Genomic DNA, 20239 nt, shown 5'->3' on the forward strand with positions numbered 1-20239 from the left:
ACAAAAAGGACGATGATGAGGATTGTGCCATGAGTGCTCATGCACCTCTAGAGAAGAGGTGGGGTGATATTGAGCTGTAGTCGAGAAGACTACACAAGGGCGGGATCCTTGAGGTGCCCAAACTCTTGGATCACATACAGCTACGGGAGCCCTTAATGACAGTAGCAGAATGACGGGAGTCAGTTGGTGCGAGGGAAGATGGAGCAACAGTGGTAGAGCTAGAGTGCTCAAAGTCTGAAGCAACACAGTAGAGTGTTGAGCAGTGCGGGAGGCACATAGCAGATACAACAACAACAACAACGCAGTAGCATCAGAGGATCAACACAGATTAGCAACAGAGGTAGCTTCAACATCACAGGGTATCCAATCTGACCAGCATGTCGTCTTTTGGGTGGCTTTTCAGTTGCTTACTTTTCAGCAACTGAGTTGCAGTGCAGCAGTTAGCAGTGGCAGTGCTATGGGCAGTGTGATACAACATTTTGAGAGGGAGTTACAGTACAGATGCAACAGTGTCATGGGTAGCAATACAAAATGCAGTAGTGTAGTGGATGAAGGGCAGCAGGCCAAGCAGCAGCAACACAGAGGACCGATGTCGTGGATCAGTGTGATACTTCTGTTGGGAAGCATTGTTAGAGCACATTCCTCGGTAAGAGGGAGTGTTGAATTTTTGGTAGCATTGGATGTGCTCTAGCTTTGAAATTTTGTGGAGGGGCTAGAACACATGAGATCTCCAAGACCCATAAATCATTTGGTGAAATTCCACCTGGATTGTATTTTATTAAAATAATTAATATTTTTAATGAGGTTTCTAAGTCTAAACTTAGGAAAATAAAAATATTAATGGGTATTAATGAAAATATGGGTGAGAAGCTTCTAAGAGATGAGGATCAAGTCTAATTTAATCTTAGTCGTTGATTAGAGACTTAATCTTCACTGTTGATTCATCAGCAGGAAAGGTATAAGAGGAGGCTTGAGGGTCAGTTGGAAATACACCAAGTTGATCGGCCAGTTCGATTTTTCTGGGGCGAGGTTTGCTGAGAAAATTGAACAAGTGATCTGTTGCAGTGAGAGGGGCAGAAGCAGAGATTTGGATCGGAGAGGAAGTTCCGAGCCAAAGAGTACATGGCAAAGAGGCAACTTGAGCATCAAAAAGGCAACGCAAAGGCCTACGCAACCTAGGAGGGGCTCACGCAGAGCTGACGTAGTCCAAGAGGGGCTCTTGTAGTGACAGTGCAGAGTAATCATTAGTAGTCCGAGATTTTGCTGGAGAAGCGAGGTTCTGAGCCAGAAGGGCTAAACAACAGTCTTCATCCAGCAAATCAATCCAGCAAAAGAGGAGACACAATTCTCTAGAGGCAAGACACTGGCCCACACAGTGATTGCATAGGGACTTCGCAGTGTTTGCCAGGAGGGTGTTAGTCACTCATTAGATCAACTGTGACTTGAGGAGCGAGTTAAACCCTCGAATGTATTTCTTGTTGCCGTGATTTCTCTGTAAGGTTAGTCGATATGAGAGCAACCTGTTGTACTCAGATTCAACTTGCTTAATAATACAAACTCTCTATCTGCTGCACTGGTTTTCCCGCATTGGGATTTTCCGAGGACGTGTTGTCCAAAAATAACGGTGTCCCTTGTGTGTGTGTCTCAATTATTGCTTCAGTTTATGATCTGTATGTTAGTGTAGATTGCAATAGTGTTTACATCACTGTTTATGTAATTAAATAACTTGTAAAATGAAATAACAAGTAGGAGATGTTAAACCAGTGACTGCAGTAGGATTTCTGTGTGTAGATTCAGAAATTTTCACTATTCTCCTCCAAGACCAAGTTGGCCTGCATAAGAGAAGTCAGCCTCATGAAGGGTTGTTCCACCTCCACAAGAAGCCTATACATAAGAGCTTGACCTCATTGGAAGAGATCATCATCAAGTTCGATAAAGAAGTTTGTTGAAGTACAAACAAAGACAAGGAATACCTAGCAAAGAGAAGGAGAATAAAGGGAGAAGAAAAGCGAAGTGTTTTTGGGCTGCCATCCTCCACACGTGCGAAGATTAGGGCATCACTGCTATTGCAGCAAGGCCAAATTGCAGACCTATCAAAAGGAGCCGAAGTTTTGAGACAAAAGATCTAGAAAGAAAGTTGAGTTACCAAGGAAAGGAAACCAAGCCAAGTGAAGGAGAGAAGGATCATATTTCTGCCATAATTCAGTCACATGTGCGAAATTGCAGAGAGAATAGGAAGGCCGAAAAGTACAGTTACGAAGCAATGACTGAAATCTGAAGTAAGAGCCAAAAATCTAAAGTGTTGCAGTAGTTTGATTGACGTTGACTTTGTTGAAGAGAAGCTCATCAAAGGAAAGGTTGACTTGGTCTTGGAGGGGTCTTGGTCGAGGGTCTTGGGTCTTGGAATTCATCATTTGAATATTCTATAAGGATGGAAGAATTCTTGTGGGTTTTCCTCTCAAGAGGAGAGGTTTTGGCTCTGGCTTGCAGCCTACATATTGTGTCCTCTTGTCTCTTTGATCTTCATAGTTTGGTAGCTGTTTGATGAAAATAACAACATAATAATAAGTAAAGAAGAAGCTAATAAGAAAGAAAAGTAGAAGAACATCACAAGCAGTTATCAAAGTAAGAGAAATCACCATAATCTAGCTGCCCTAGATTTCTCAACAAATATTACTCGAAGAAGATGATATCACAAGATTAAATTTAGATAACAATGTTCTTAAACCATGAAACAAGATAATGGTCTTATCCAATTAACAACCAATTCCTTATGTCACTTATCAATAAAAAGCAATAGGTTACTTGCAAGAGTAAGATGCAACAAAGTGATATCAATACAATGCCAATGTCAAGTTAACCTTTTTTGAGATGAGATTACTAATGTACTATGCAAATGTAACAGGATGAGCAATGATTCGTTAGAGCATTAACAAATATTTCAAGCTTCACATTGAGATGTGCAATTAGGTTCTCTTCACAAATGAAGTTGATTTTTATTAGAGCACACTTTAAATTATGCCAATGATGCAAAATACAAAGAGTGACCAGCAAGACAATAATGATTAGTTCAACCACTTAGAGAAAAACCACTTATGTTACTTTGCGAAACCAAGCTTCTTATGACTTCTTAAATGTATTAGGACTGCTTAGATAAAAAATTTAGCACCAAAACTCATTAATTTCACTATTGTAGCATTTATATCAGATTCAGAAGTTAATATATCAGACTCAGGAAAATGTATATCAGCTCTCCAAAATCAACTAGAAAACCATAGAAACCATGAGACAAGTCTTTCTTATTATTTGAGATTAAATATCCACTAATTATGAGCTTATATGAATGTGTTTTTAGGGGTTTTTAGAGTCTTATTTCAGAGGTTATGCCACTGTAATTATATTATTATAAAGCTTCAGTTCTGATTTATGAAACAGTGAGGAAGAGACAAGGTAAGAGAGAAAACCCTTAGGCCTAGAGGCCTAGTTTGACGGCTAGTTGATCTTCCAATGGACTAGAACTCCAATGGACGGCTACCATTAACAAATATTTCAAGCTTCACATTGAGATGTGCAATTAGATTCTCTTCACAAATGAAGTTGATTTTTATTAGAGCACACTTTAAATTATGCCAACGATGCAAAATGCAAAGAGTGACCAGCAAGACAATAATGATTAGTTCAACCTCTTAGAGCAAAACCACTTATGTTACTTTGCCAAACCAAGCTTATTATGACTTTGTAAATGTATTAGGACTGCTTAGATAAAAAAATTAGCACCAAAACTCAGAAATTTCACTATTGTAGCATTTATATCAGATTCAGAAGTTAATATATCAGACTCAGGAAAATATATATCAGCTCTCCAAAATCAACTAGAAAACCATAGAAACCATGAGACAAGTCTTTCTTATTATTTGAGATTAAATATCCACTAATTATGAGCTTATATGAATGTGTTTTTAGGGGTTTTTAGAGTGTAATTTCAGAGGTTATGTCACTGTAATTATATTATTATAAAGCTTCAGATCTGATTTATGAAACAGTGAGGAAGAGACAAGGTTAGAGAGAAAACCCTTAGTTCTAGAGGCCTAGTTTGACAGCTAGTTGATCTTCCAATGGACTAGAACTCCAATGGATGGCTAGCATTAACAAATATTTCAAGCTTCACATTGAGATGTGCAATTAGATTCTCTTCACAAATGAAGTTGATTTTTATTAGAGCACACTTTAAATTATGCCAACGATGTAAAATGCAAAGAGTGACCAGCAAGACAATAATGATTAGTTCAACCACTTGGAGCAAAACCACTCATGTTACTTTGCCAAACCAAGCTTATTATGACTTCGTAAATGTATTAGGACTGCTTAGATAAAAAATTTAGCACCAAAACTCACAAATTTCACTATTGTAGCATTTATATCAGATTCAGAAGTTAATATATCAGACTCAGGAAAATGTATATCAGCTCTCCAAAATCAACTAGAAAACCATAGAAACCATGAGACAAGTCTTTCTTATTATTTGAGATTAAATATCCACTATTTATGAACTTATATGAATGTGTTTTAGGGGTTTTTAGAGTGTTATTTCAGAGGTTATGCCACTGTAATTATATTATTATAAAGCTTCAGATCTGATTTATGAAACAGTGACGAAGAGACAAGGTTACAGAGAAAGCCCTTAGGCCTAGAGGCCTAGTTTGACAGCTAGTTGATCTTCCAATGGACTAGAACTCCTTGAAGTACCTGCAACACAATTTGTTAGCTTGAAATTAAGTTGACCAGCCCTCTTATGACTGAAGCTAGGGCTTTTATGGCTGGTTGGTGGCTTTTTTGGCAACTTTGGCCCTTGAAACCCTTGCCCAAGAGGCTAGTTAATCTGCAAAACAAATTGTTAGCCCAATAAGCTCAAAATTTATGATCCAAAACAATAGATATTAGTCCCAAATAATTTTCAATGATGTCCTAGGCCTGCAACCACAAAAATTAGTCAAAATTTTGATTCCAAACCCCACAAAAATGCCAAAAATGCCCAATGATGGAAGAAGAAGGCCCAATAAGGTTAGCGGCTAAGGGAAAATGGCGTCGTAAGACTACGACCTAGGGCTGCAAGTCCCCTAAGGCCTGCGGCTGCCCAAAACAAGCCTCCTAGAGGCTGCGACAAGGAGGATGAGACCTCCAAGGCTTGGTGCAAGCCCAGTTAGGGTTGTGGCTTGATAGGGCAAGGCCCTAAGGCTTGCGACCAACCTCAATGAGGCTTGCAGCTAGGAGATGAGGCCCTCTAAGGGCTGCCGCAAGGGAAAGAAGGCCCCTAGGGTCTGCGGCCCAGGTAAAAATTCCCTAGAGGGCTGTGGCTAGAATCTAGGAGGTTCAGATCCCTGCAAACAAGAGAAAAATGCCCCAAAAAATTATAAAATCCTCCTTTAAAGAGATGGATGAATTCCTTCTTGAGCTGGACATTGAGTTGCTGGGAGCTGGAGGGCTAGATCTTACCCTCTAGGGCCTAGATCAACCTCTTTCTCTTGAATGGGTAACCCAAAAATTCATTGCTGCTTCAAACCCTTGAATTGTCACCTACACAAATGAAAAAATGGAGAACCCAAATACCCAATATATACAAAAAATTTAAAATCCCAAACCCCAAATGTTATACAAAATTTAAAATTAAAATACAAGGATTGGAAAAATTATTTACAAATATCTACAATATTCACAAAATAAATTAGCTCTTAATGGCATGTAAATTTCGTTATAGCACAAGAGAAAGAGATTGAAATTTTTTTAGAGGTTTTAAAATATGAATGATGTATGTAAATAAATCATCGGGCAAAACCTTTTTGCAAAGTACCCTGCAAAATGAAAGCTCAGAATCCAAACATGGTCTATTCTTCTCTACAGTCAGTGGGCTTGTAGACCAAGGGCTAGCATCCCTGCAGATCTCTATTCAAAACTTAAATATAAATTGTTAGATAATAAGAGATTTAGACTTGTAGATCTAAACCCAACACCTAGGGCAAGATACCTGTACCACTAGATGTTCCGTCATGCAGCAAATGAAATAACAATTTTATGAAGCACGTATAATATAGAGCATAAAAATCACTAGCACATACCACATATCAACAAATGGAAGAACAACATGAAATTGAAGCCCTAAAGTCTTTCTATTTTGAGAAATAAAATTCCAGCAGAGCAAGGCTCAGTATATCGTTACGGATTACATATCCAAAGATGAGATGAGGAGCTTGATAGCTTCCTTATATAGAAAATGAGAGAATAGAACCCCTCCAAGTGGAAATAGCAGCTAGATGGCTTGATCCTCGTCAAAACAATCTCATTCGTTGATCTTCCTTTGAGAATAACTTGATCTCTGCCATCGATTTTTATTTTTGAGGAAAAATTTGAATTTCTCTTAAAACCCCTTTTTTATTAATCCAAAAAACTATATAGTGGGCTAATATCCTCAAAAAATTCACTTTGACTTAACCAACAGTGTCCAAGGGATCAATTTTTCTTAAAAAAAGCATTTTCCCTTTGTTGGGGGTCCTTTTAAAAAATAATCCTTTTTTGACACAAGAACTTTTTATTATTTTTCACTTGGAAAAAATTTATTCTCTCAAATTATTTATTGACTCAAAACTAATTAATTTTCTTTCTTATGATTTTTGTTTAGTTTTGCCAGAAAAATTAATTAAATGACTAGAGGGGATTAATTATTTCTTTCCACCCTCAAATATTTTAGCCATGGTGTCTAACTATGAGTAACCATGCACTAAAATATTGTTTACATCAAGATTTTACAAATTAATTCAACCCTTAGAAGGGGAAATACACATTTAGACATAGACCCTCAAGACATTGCTCAATTTTGCGACACAATATGATCTAGTATGAAACCAAGTGTGTTTATAATAAAATACTTTAGCCATAGTGTCTAACTATGAATAACCATGCACTAAAATATTCCTAAACACATTTTTACATAGACTCGATAAACACCAAGACTCACCTAAGACCTTGTCAACAAATTCGTCCCTAGCTTTGGGGTTATAACTAGAAAAAAACCTCTGTCGATTTTTCATGTTCACAAACACACATAATTCGGGGAGATTAAAAAACTTCCTAGGATGAAATCCTTTGACAAAAATCATAGGCTTATGTAGGTGTTGTTATATGGCTTAATGGTCATAGTAGCATCATTTACAATAATTTTTTGCAGAGATTGGGTTTACAATGATACAAGTGGATGTTGAGTGATGGCATTGATCTTTGAAATTTTTTATTTGGTGCTTTGTACTCAACTTGGATTGTTGACAAAGTGTGGTCAACAAGACCTAGGAAAAATTTAAATGATGGTCAATTATTTAATTGAGTTATTTCTAGGTGGAATTTCCATAAATGATTTATAGGTTTTGGAGAACTCATGTGTTTTAGCCTCTCCACAAAATTTGAGACTAGAACACCATCCGATGCTACAAAAACTAACACTCCATGCTTGGGGCTTACACATTATAATTGATTATTTTTGGTAATGTGCACTTGAAATCTGGATCAGTTCAAACTTCTAACAGTATACAGGTATGCTACTTTGGTCACTGTTACAGAAGGTTGAGGTTGTACACATACAGGATACTATCCTAGACTTCAGCCTCCACTGCAGGGGATACTCTACTGGATACATGGAGAGGACAATTAGGAAGATGATGATAGCCACATACCGTTTCATTATAAAAGGAGTGTTGCCTTGACAAGCTAAATGGATCTCTCAATCCATTATAGAGCACAATATTTGTGATGTACATAGAGAATGGGGTCAATTTCCTCCCAAGTAGGGAGGAATTGACTTGTATTTTTATGTTTGTACCTTAGATTACTTCTGCTCATTGTGTACAATATTGTTGTATTTTTTTCCAAGTAGAACTTTGCAGCGAAACCCAAGGGATGCTTCCCCACATTTGTGGATGGCATCCTAGTAAACCTGTTAGTATAGACTAGTGCACCTAACCGAGGGGAATTTGAATTTGGCACCTTACTAGCACAAAATTAGCCAATGGCTCAGCAACATTGCCAACAACTGGTTGAGCTAACCCTTTGGGCTTTTACTGTTGGTATATGTTAGTATGATATTTTATCTTAGTCAAGTATTTCTTGCTAGCACTGTTGTCACTACTAAGATCAGTTATGTAACTGTCTTCAAGGTTTTATCGGATTATTGTAAGTTGTCACAAGAATACATTTCAGGTTTGTTGGCTGGTATTTAGTTTGGATGTCTCTCCTCTGTAGAGAACACTCAATCTTAATATACATACTATATTCTTCGAATATATGCTTACCTCCACCCTTGAGCAAGTTTAGGTATTTCTTTCTGTGGTCTTCCATGTTTTCTCATCTTGAGCCATATCAAGAAAGGTCACTCCAACATACAATACCATTATCAAAAAAATTTCACTAAGTCATTCAATTCAAATGATAGATTATAATGGAAAGTTATTATCTTTTGTAGATGGAAAGCTATTATCTTTTGTAGACTTGAGATCATTATTACATATTTGCTATTTATTTAAATTTTAGAAAATGTCAGTGCATTGTTCATACTTTGTTCATGTATTAATATGGTCTAATGTATGTAATGTGTGTTTTTGATCAGGTTTGGTTGTTTCTGTTGTGGATCCTCAACCAGGAGAAACTATTATAGATTGTTGTGCTGCACCTGGGGGAAAGGCATTGTTCATGGCATCACGCCTGCAGGGTCAAGGTGATATTTCAAATTTGTGAGGAAGTGTGATTTTGTTGACATTCTAAAGTTACCATGTATTTTGGGCATAATGAATAAGACATTAAGATGATTTTTGCTGGCACTTGATGGTGTACATAGTAATGGTCATTTCAGTTTTGTTTATGGCTGTTTGAGACTCTAGGAGACGGTCTTTTTCTAAGTTTTTTCTTTTAGCTTCACAATTTATTGCCAATATCAATGCATAGCTTATTTTGCAGGAAGCATAATTGCAATTGATGTAAACCAAGCTCGATTGCGATTGCTTGAGGCAGCAGCAAAAATTCAAGCTTTAGACAGTGTTGTTAATGCCTGTCAGGATGATATCCGTAGCTTTGCTGTAAGTTAGTGCCTTGTGGAATTGAGTTACTGGTTCATGCCTGTTTGTTCTCTGCTTCAAATCTACAAAGGAAGTGTGGTCATTGAAGAAAACTTTATTATGTATTTTTGTCAAGATACTTATTGGTCCATGAGATTTTGGACATATATTAATATTGTGCATTGTATGGAAAATGATTTGTTAATATCAATGAAAAATTATTTTTTAGTTCAAAATGTGTATATCTTTATTTTTTTTGTACTTGCCGAGTTTCTCCCAATTTATTCCTAATCCAATTCAAACTCTCTGCTCTTACTGCCACATGGAGTTTTTTCCGATTCTGAGTTTGGTGACTATTTCAGTTTTGTTGATGGCTGTTTGAGACTCTTGGAGATGGTGTTTTTCTATGTTTTTTCTTTTAGCTTCACAGTTTATTGCCAATATCAAAGCATAACTTATTTTGCAGGAAGCATAATTGCAATTGATGTAAACCAAGCTCGATTGCGAGTGCTTGAAGCAGCAAAAAAAGTGCAAGCTTTAGAGTCTAGACAGTGTTGTTAATGCCTGTCAGGATGATATCCGTAGCTTTGCTGTAAGCTATTGCCTTGTGTAATTGAGTTACTGGTTCATGCCTGTTTGTTCCCTGCTGGAAATCTACAAAGGAAGTGTGGTCATTGAAGAAAACTTTATTGTGTATTTAGGTCAAGATAATTATTGATCCATGAGGTTTTGGACATCTATTAATATTGTGCACTGTATGGAAAATGATTTATTGAATATCAAAGAAAAATGATATTTTAATTCAAAAAAGGTGTATATCTTTATTTTTTTGTACTTGCCGAGTTTCTTCCAATTTATTCCCAATCCAATTCAAACTCTTTGCTCTTACTGCCACATGGAGTTTTTGCCGATTCTGAGTTTGGTGACTTTGATCCAGATGGAGTGTTGGACAGTGATTATTTTGGTTGCAACTTGCAGCTATTGGATTTGCATACCTTTAGCAGAAGATCAATGGGTTCGTTCCTGTAGCATTTACCTGGCAGTGAGGGTGCATTTTATAGAGGGTTGTTGACAATTGGAACAACGATTGTGCCTTATGCATTTAATATTCAAAGAATGATGTGCCTGGCATGAGCAGAAACTGTCCATTGTAAGTTTGAGGTTTGAAATGAGGGCAGACATGGACCTTTTAATTAATTACCAGCAACTGAGCACTGTTGGAGGCTTTCTTGTAGCAGATTTCATGTTTGAGATTCTTTCCCTTAGTAGTTTTGACATGCAAGTATTTTCCTCCAGCAGATTTCAGTGTGAAGTGATCCTTGGTTGATGGAATCAGGCTGCAAGTCTTGTGAAGGAAAGCCCTTCTCAAAACTGGTTGTTTGAATTAGAGGAGAAGCACCTTCATTTATGAAGGAGCTGCCATAATATATGGCACTATCTTGATGAGGAAAGTATAAAAGAGGGTGCAGATTTAAATGAAAAACTATCAAAGAGGGTGCAGGTCACAGGAGGCTTCCACATTATGTCACATGTTATTATTTTGGATCCCAGTATTTATCTATTTTGGACGGTTACTGTGCCAATTATAGGAGGCTTCTAGATATATTTTAGTTTTTCTTAGAAAGGAAGGTTCTTTTTGGGAGAAGGTGCACTTATGATGGAGGTTTCATGCAGTAACTTGAGACCCAGCTTATCCCTTCACTAGTGCAAAGATCTAAGGTAACTTTGCAAGGTTGAATGTGCTTAAATTAGCCAAGGAGGAAGTTCCTTTCGAGGATGAGGGTGCATATATTGAGGAGAGTTCTAGGTCCCTGTTTTCAGATAGAACCTTATTCGTTGGCAACGGGAGACTAATGCCCCTTGCTTGGGAAAAGTCTTGGAGACTGCAGTTCCATTATGGTACTTAGATTCTATTCTTGACTTAGGAATTGTACTTCTTGGCTTCCTTGCTTTAATTTATGTTTTGCAGATGGGAGATTCTTACTTATGGCCTATGAAAAGCAAGTAGTCGTGCACCCTACTTGAATCCATTGGAGTTTTCTTGGCAGTTAGGTGGCATGTAGAGATTTTGGAGCTGGTTGCACTGTCTGAGGATATTTTTCAGCAGCATGCTTTCATCATTGGCTAGAGTTGGTGCACCCTAGTAGGAGGAAATTCCATGTACTATTTTTGGTCCTCCTCTCTCTCATTCTTCTAGTGGAAAATTCCCTACTATAGATTCAAAGGGTCATTCAGAATTCTATACACGTTGGAGGATTCCTTTGTTTCAAAATATTGTTTCTCTCCATATCCCTGTTCTTGTGGTGTCCAAGAGCTAGTGAGAATTCACTTGAAAGATCCACATTAGGTTCCATCCCTTGGGTAGCACCATTGCAAGATGAAGAATGGGAAAGTAATGAGCAGTCATTGCATAGTCTAACTCTATCCTTCACTCTCCACTGCTAGAAATATCATGGTAAGCAGCTTCTTTATCGCATAGTCTAACTCTATCCTTCACTCTCCACTACTGGAAATATCATGGTAAGCAGCTTCTTTATCGCAGCAAATCGCATCTGCTCCTTGTTCTGTAATCGGCGATCCACTTTCAAACACTCTCACAGTTTGAGATTTCTACTCTATCAAAACAAAGCTATGAAAGAGAAGGTCCTTATATTGTCAGGTTCTCTTTCCAATTAAATGGTTCCACGATCATTCCAACAAATATCGTCAATTTCTGGAGATGAATTTCTTCATCCCTCATTGTCTTTGTCTATTCAGTGTAGTATCACCTATGTTGAATGAGTTTCTGGTATGCAGGTATTCTGGGTACGGGAGAGCAAGTATCTGGCATGGCTAGAAGCTTTCCCCAAATTTACAGGAAACGTCAAGTTGGGAGCGACAATAATTTATTAAAATTTAATATATATAAAAACAAAAAATAAAATAATTTATTAATTTGCTTCCTGCAGATTCCAAAACTTACCAATCAAATTCCATCCCTCCGATTCCAACTTGCAAAGAAATATGTAAAAGATTGAACTTTGAAACACTGCCAAAAAAATCAAAATATTAATCATTCAACAATTTGCCAATCAAATTCCTTCCCAGCAAAGAAACATGCGGAGCTCCCAAACTGGAAAAAGGTTGTTATTACTCGATTATTATGTGATTTCATGCAACACTATAGTATATTCAACTTTGAAATTCAAGTTTGGAAATTCATAAAATGAAACTGACTAACACACTACTCTTTCTTTTTCTGACCATCACTATAATTCATTGAATCTTATCATTAAAGCTAAGTTACCAGGATACGGATCCGGATTCGGATCCGGATACGGATACGGATTCGTTGGATTTTTGAAAAGCCAGGATCCAGATACGGCGAGGATACGGCAAGTACAAAAATATATAATAATATTTTTAAAAATTTTAGAAAATACATTTGATGTTTAAAATCAAAACCATTCATGAATCACAACATTAGAACTAAAATTATTAGATAATTTATGAATCTGAACACTGAAATGATGAAATTTAAAAACTAACAAACAAATAAACATATAAATATTAATACCAACATATTGATATAATTGTTAAAATAAAGTTATAACATAAAATATATATTTTTTTATTTATAAAAATTAAAAAATATTTTAATTTTTAATAACCAAACATAAAGTTATATAAGTTATGACTTATAAAAATAAAAAATTTAAAATGAAATATAAAACATACGGTTTATTAAACATAAATATATTGATTTAAAATAAATAAATTAAAATAACTTTATTATATATATTAACATCAAAATAAACTTTTTAATTAAATCAGAAATCTTTATATTGAAAGCTTATTTAAAAAAGCTATTGATTTAAAATAAATAAATTAAAATAACTTTATTATACATATATATTAACCTCAAAATAAACTTTTTAATTAAATCAGAAATCTTTATATTGAAAGGTTATTAAAAAAACTTAGACGCATAATTTTATTGAAATCTTTATATATATATATATATATATATATATATATATATATATATGCGGGAAGATGGGATTAAGAAACTTCACGGGTAATCTTAATAAAATCTTTTTATATATATGCGATATTAAAAAGCTTATATATATATGCCAGATGATATTAAAAAATATGACCCGTAAATAAATTAAAGTAACTCTATTATATATATATTAACATCAAAATAAACTTTTTAATTAAATCGAAAATCTTTATATTGAAAGCTTATTAAAAAAACAAATTGATTTAAAATAAATTTATTATATATATATATTAACCTCAAAATAATTTTTTTAATTAAATCAGAAATCTTTATATTGAAAGGTTATTAAAAAAACTTGACGCATAATTTTATTGAAATCTTTATTTATATATATATGCGGGAAGATGGTATTAAAAAACTTCACGCTTAATCTTAATAAAATCTTTATATATATATATATGCCAGATGGTATAAAACATAACTCATAATTTTATTTAAATCTTTATATATCTATAAGCGGGCAGATGGTATTAAAAAACTACGCCTAATTTTATTTAAATTTGTATATAAATTTATATATATATACGCTGGCAGATCGTCGCTAACTAAATCACTAACTTTTATATATAAATTTATATATATATATATACACTGCAGATGGTATTAAAAAACTACACCTAATTTTATTTAAATTTATATTATATATATATATATACACTGGCAGATCGTCGCTAACTAAAGCACTAACTGACCGTACGCGGATCCTAGCGTATCCGTATCCATACCAGTTTCGGATTCGGGGATCCGCGGTTCCACCTCTTGCCCTCAGCGGATCCGGTAACGTAGCATTAAAGCTTCAGGATAGGTTTCAAGAGAGCAGACTTATTTGCAATTGTTGAACTTCAAGATTTGCAACAGACGCTGCCGAGGAATGACTGACAATTGTCTATATTTTGTTGAAACCTTTGCTACTTCTGCACGTCTCTGTCACTTTACAGAGCTCATGTAGTCCAGCCTCTTGATCTGGCATGTATCACTTAGCAAAAAAACAAATGGTGCCTTCCCTGCTCAAAATAGGTACCCAAAACATCAAAATCTCCTGCAGTAAGGCTCTTGAAAAGCTCAAAGTACCTGCTAAAGCTCCCAGTTGTTTTTAAGCGTTTTGTACTAGCTCCCAAGTTCCCAGGAGCGCGGGAGCATGAGGTATGTGCTCTCCAATGGTTGGGAGCAGTACCCGTGTAACTATGAGTATCACCATCACATTGTCATTTTCCAACTTCTTCGTGTTGCCATAAACAATGTTCAAACTTCAAACAAGTGTGAACTGCATGATCATGTAAGGAGCCATGTTCCTTAGTTTTGTAAAGAGTCAAAGTTTCATCATCAATTTGCATGTGCACTGATAAGCTCAAAAGTCCATCATCTCTTGACACACTTTATTACCTTAACAAAAGGGTAGCTAACATACACCACACTAGCTAAAGGGTGGCTCTAGGAATGTTACACGTTAAGGGCTAGGATATCAAAAACGCTGCCCCCATCTTCCAGAAACGTCATTCAACGTTTCAGATCCTGAAATGAGTACGAAACGACTTGGAAACAAACTTGAAACGTTTTAGTCACATTTCACTTTTCCAAAAACGGTCAGCTTGAGATTCGAAACGTTTCAACACAGTTTCATGAAAAATCAATACATTTTCTGGAAAATATGGATACGTATCACGATTTTCGTACGAAAATCGTGATACATATCCATATTTCTCAAAATGTAAGGAAAAATTTAAGCGTTGGGAACAAATTTCATTTTTTTTCGCTTGTTTTTGGTCATTTTATGCGCCACCTTTTTAACCTAATAACCAATACGCCTTTTGGGCCCCTTCTTAACATTTTCATCGCTTCATTATTCTTATTTCATCATTGCTTGGAGACTCGAAAGCTGCTGACACAGAACTTGAAGCTTGTTTCAACTTTCATTGTTGCTTGGAGACTCGAGAGCCGCCGACATACAACTTGAAGCTTGTTTCAACTTTCATTGTTTTTTGAAGAGCCGCCGACCCAGAGATAACTTGAAGCCTGAAGCTTGAGTCGATTTGGAGACTGGAGTTGGAGAGGAGACCCAAGCCCCAGCGCATTTCTTTCTTTCTTCTTCCAGCGAGATAACTTGAAGCTTGAAGCTTGAGTCGACTTGGAGACTGGAGTTGGAGAGGAGACCCAAGCCCTAGCGCATTTCTTTCTTTCTTCTCCCAGCCTCAGTTTAAACTTTATCTTGACCAGTCGTTGTTTCCTGGGCAAGTAATGAACTCAAGTGTTAAAGCCAGCTGCCAGTTAAGAAAGTCTAGTAAGCGATTCCAAGCAAGCGGACGAAGAGGTATGCTTACGACCCTTAGCCCTACGCTCATCAAGGTGCCATTTCAATTTTCGTTCTTAGCCAAGGCCCAAAAGCAGTGTGAACTATGAACACTAATTTCAAACTTTTGAAGTACATGTAACTTATATAATACACATATTAAGGGAAGGTAGATTTCAAAAATCATTTCTCTCTACTTTTGTTGCTTGTATCACAAATCTTGTACAGAAACTAAAATAAAGTTTAAACACGTAAAAGAGAATGCCTACTACCTAGAAAAAACAATAGATGCTTATTAGAAATCAAGCTGCAAATGATTTCCTATAGCCACAAGTTGATGTTGCATTTGGATTTGTGAATGTGAAACCCCCACCAATTAGAGAATCATTGAAATCCAGTTGGATCCAACAAAGAAAAAGAATACTTTTGGGATCACAAATTGTATTCACACAATCGTTAAATTCCATTTAAGTTCAATAAGACATGTTCCAAATCTAAAATTATAGAAATGTAAAAATTCATTAATTTAATGAATCATCCCAATTTCAAAGGGATTCATTTCTCTCTACATAATTATAAATTCAAAGTCTACTAGCCCATCTGTGTTTTTTATATTTTTACAGTTATAAATTTTAAAATTATTGGAGTTTGAATTTGTAATTGTCAATTTTATTTTGCTGTTTCATTTACATCATCATCATGGCAACTTCAAGTTCATTCATTCGTGAGAAACTAGAAATTGAATCCGCTCCTAAAGTTGATCCAAATTCACCACTTTGGAAATATGTAACTTTTGTAAGGAAGATCCGAGGAGGGGGATCATTGGTATGGGATTGTAGTGAATGTCAAAAGGAGTTTAAGGGATCATACACCTGGGTTAAAGCACATTTACTTGCATTAAGAGGCAATGGGATTCGAATATGCACTGGCCCACCTAAAGAGAATGAGACAAAGGGAAAAAGGTTAAAGCAAGGAAAAACTTGCAAAATATTAGAAAGAACAAGACAAGGTAGATGCTAAAGCAAACGAGGAAAATCTCGTCTCTCAATTCAAACAACCAACAAGGTTGGGAGCATCTTCATCAAAGCCTCCACTTCTCTCTTATGGAATTGGCAACCCTGGTTCAAAGTGGACTAATTTGGGGCCGCTTGAAAAAAGTTTTAATAATGATGCTCGAGAGAAGGCATATATAGCTATAGGTCCATGCATTTTGTTAGCGTTCGAATTTGCCTCAGGCTGAGGAAGGCAAAACTCGAGGCCACATCAAACCACGCTCAGCGTCGTAGCTAGCCCTACGAGGACAGGAGAGGGCTCTCTCCGGGTCTATCTCGGCAAAAGGTAATCAAAGAAGCTTGAGATGACTGAATTGATGACAAATTTTAGGCTAGGTATTAAGTGCAGAGGTTTAAAGGTGATTTTTTGGAGTTTTTGTTGAATCAAAGGAAAAGGCAATTTTGGGTGCGGGGATAAGACACAGTTTCTGCAGAGGTCTGATTGGAGCAAGGTAGGCAATTGTTTTGATGCTTTTAAAGTGATGGGGTGAATAGATCAGACAGGTGAGGAGCTAAGGAGAGAAAGCAAGCGCAAGGGTTCTCCTTAAACTGATGAAAACATGGAAAATTAAACAAATTTAAAGGCAGAGCATAGCAAATTTATGGATTCTACCTTAACACTTCATTTGTTCAATTACAGAAGATGAGAGATAGAAAAATGATACACATAACAAACTTACAAGTACTGAAAGAAGCACACCATCAAGACATAAAGCCACAAGAATTCCAAATAGTGCTGCAAATCCCTGGTCTTCCCTTTGCCAAAATGCTGAAGTAAAATGTACAATAAAGTCTCAAAGCCTCTTCCCAAAGAGTCCAACCCTGAAAATGACTAAGAAAATACATAATATAGGCAAGCTAACACATTCCCTTGCCTCTAGGGGTCGAGCTCATCATCCTAGGAGCTGTTTCAACCAATTCTAAACAAAGCACTACAATCTAGGCAGTCAAAACAACTTGCCTCTATAAGCTAGGAAACCAATTCATTCATTAAATGTTTGCTATTTTATGAATGAATCATCTAGAATAGGTAAATAAGTGTCAAGTCAACATAAAATTACATTAATTACATCAAGGAGGGTGAAAAATCCCATCACAAGTCAAAACTGGTCAAAACTGGGCGAATTCCTGAGCTAGAAGGTGCAAAATGTGCAAAAAATCCTGATGCGTAGCGTGCCTGAGCCCTACGCGTAGCGCGCCTTTCCACCTACTTTTGGGGCACTTCCCGGCATCCAAATTGAGCTCAGGTTGGCTTGTTGGAAAGCCCTGGATGTCTACTTTCCAACCCAAGTGGAATTTTCCAATTTGATGTCCATTTGCCCCTCCAAAAGTGCATTCTCCCAAGGCTGCTACCTGTGTGTCCAAAAAGGGGTAGTGAGGTCATTTTTTGCATGTTTTTTGACCTTCAGGGGACCCAAATCTTGATGAAATGTCTTGGCAGTGGCTGAGCAGATGTATTTCATCATGACAAATACAAAAATGCAAACCTTTCTTGATTTGGACCTCCCCATCTTTAGGGTAGCGCGCGGCGCGCTATGCGTTGAGGCCAAAAACCTGTTTTTTATATAAAAATTTCAAAATTGACAAAATTTTCCCCAAATTTCTTGAAATTTGGGCTGGGGGTCCCCAATCAAGTATTATGCTCAGTCAAAGAGGCTTCGGCCAAAATTTGGAGTGGATCGGGCCTTTTCCGTCGTTTTAGTGCCTTGCTCAATCGCCTCTTAAGGATCTTAATTTTTGCCTTGCAAACATGCATGCGGGCCCAGTAATGATTCTTCATGTGACGAAGCAAGTCTTTGTCTCTATTGGCTTTCGCCAACAACCCCTCCAAGTGTCGGTTGACCTTCTCAAGCACAAATTGCCGCGCCACAGGTGTCAAGTCACCCGGTCTTTTACGGGCCAACCTACGGTCTTCACGGATTCGTTGCAGCTCTATAAGTGTGTGCTCGTCCTCTAACTGTTTATTGCACTGCTCTAGATACCTGATATATGAAGCTGTCTCATCATGACTAGTAACAAAACCTGATGGCTCACCTGAAGGCCTCTCCTCATGCTTGGGCTTCTTGCCCTTATCCTGTACCTGCGGTGCTGCTGTCGAAAGCGAGGCCCCTTCCACACGAGGTGGAGATAACACTCGCTGTGCTGATGAAGTCAACGAGACCCCTTCCACCCCGGGTGGAGATAGTACTCGTCGTGCAGATGCAAATAAGGCCCTGTGTCCTCGCTGATATGTCGCACATGCTGGAGCGCTGACATGCTCTATCTCAGGAATGTCAAACTGATGTGAAGGCCCTCCCTCATCATGAACAATCTCAGGAGGTGGCTGTGGCGCTGTGAAAAGATCACGAGAAATAAAATCCTCCCAAGCAATGCCCTGCTGTGCCAACTGATGCATCACTATGATTTTGATCAATGCATAATGATAGATGCTTTTATGCTGATGTGTTGGGCTCTTCCTTTGTACTAAAGGCACCATTCTCTCTATGTTGCGACGCATGAAAAATGGAATATTCATCATATGTACCCTTGTAAAATGCATTAACAAACGGATATGGTACGAATAGAGACGTGAAAATCTGCCCTCACAAGTGAAATATCGAATGATGAGTCTCATCAATGGTGCATACTCATCCCTTAGGAATCTGAAAGGAAAAACAGCGGTTAAATGTCTCATACACCCGGGCTTGATATATGGCTCATAGTGAAATCTGTCTAACTGCTGGCGCTTATTCCATTCCTCCCCTACATTTGGTATCCCAGTGGCCTGAGCAATAATCTCGGGTGACAAGGTGAAATCCACTCCAGCAAGGTTTACATGACCATTCTGCAAATGTAGGACAAATAAACGAACTAGTTCTCGGTGATGCTGGATTTGTGAGATCCGCTCACAATATTCAAAACATGATTGATACCGAAAACAGTTCATTGCAAGTGGACAAGCTTGCAAATGAGCCAAAGAAGTGGGCTCCTCCCTGACATGCCGACCACCTTTGCCACCTTTGTGATACCTCCTTGGCACCTCTATTTTTGGTGTAGAATCACTGTCATAACTCTGCTCATAAGCTGACTTAGTTTCTGACATATTGTTGAAGACAAGATGGCTGGAATATATATGCTCACTGTGCACACAATTGACTGTAGACTTTTTCCTGTTTTTCAAAATGCTGTGACCAAGGGGACACAAATACAAGGGAATTGTTAGGGAAAGGGAAACATTAGGGACATAGGGGCAATGGAAATAAACAAGGAATTTAGGGAAGGGAAAGGATATAGAAATTCTGATAATTTTTAGGGTTTGGGGTGAATTAGGGGATATTATGTTTGTAATAGAAGGGAGGGTTTAGAATTTTGTAGAGGGATAGTGTAGGGTTCTATGAGGAATTTTTTTAAGGAAAATGTTGGTGAACATGGGGGGTAGGAAACACAAAAGTGGGAAAACCTTGGCAGGATATAATTTTGAAAACCCTACAGTAAACTACACCTTTGAATTCTCACAGCAAACTGAGGGTTTTTACATTTAATTTTCATGGCATAGTTAGCATAATTTATTTACATACATCTTGCAAAACTGAGTACAAACCATGGACATGAAGCCTACCTGTGTTTTAACTGAGTTAGAGGAGGAGTTGCACACTTGCTGGCGAATTTCTGAGCAAAAATCCCAACGCGTAGCGCGCCTCACCCAACGCGTAGCGCGCCCCTGGTGCATAGCGCGTGAGTAAATTTACACTGAGAAAAGTGTGTTGATGCGTAGCGCGCCGAC

At 37.2% G+C, this 20239-nt stretch overlaps 1 protein-coding gene across 2 annotated transcripts in view; it reads left to right on the forward strand.

The window, feature by feature from the left end:
• The window catches only part of LOC149205623 (NOL1/NOP2/sun family protein / antitermination NusB domain-containing protein), a 297843-nt gene that overhangs the window by 217385 nt on the left and 60219 nt on the right, over positions 1 to 20239 (forward strand). For both annotated transcript variants that reach the window (XM_089395127.1, XM_089395126.1), the window contains exons 11-12: positions 8648 to 8755; positions 8995 to 9113. In XM_089395127.1, coding sequence (XP_089251253.1) covers positions 8648 to 8755; positions 8995 to 9113 — 227 coding nt within the window. The remainder of the gene's footprint in view (positions 1 to 8647; positions 8756 to 8994; positions 9114 to 20239) is intronic.

The sequence above is a fragment of the Pinus tabuliformis genome, chromosome 1_2, assembly GCF_031772625.1.
Source record: "Pinus tabuliformis cultivar Carrire ecotype Pingquan chromosome 1_2, CPIR1, whole genome shotgun sequence".
Lineage (NCBI taxonomy): Eukaryota > Viridiplantae > Streptophyta > Pinopsida > Pinales > Pinaceae > Pinus > Pinus tabuliformis.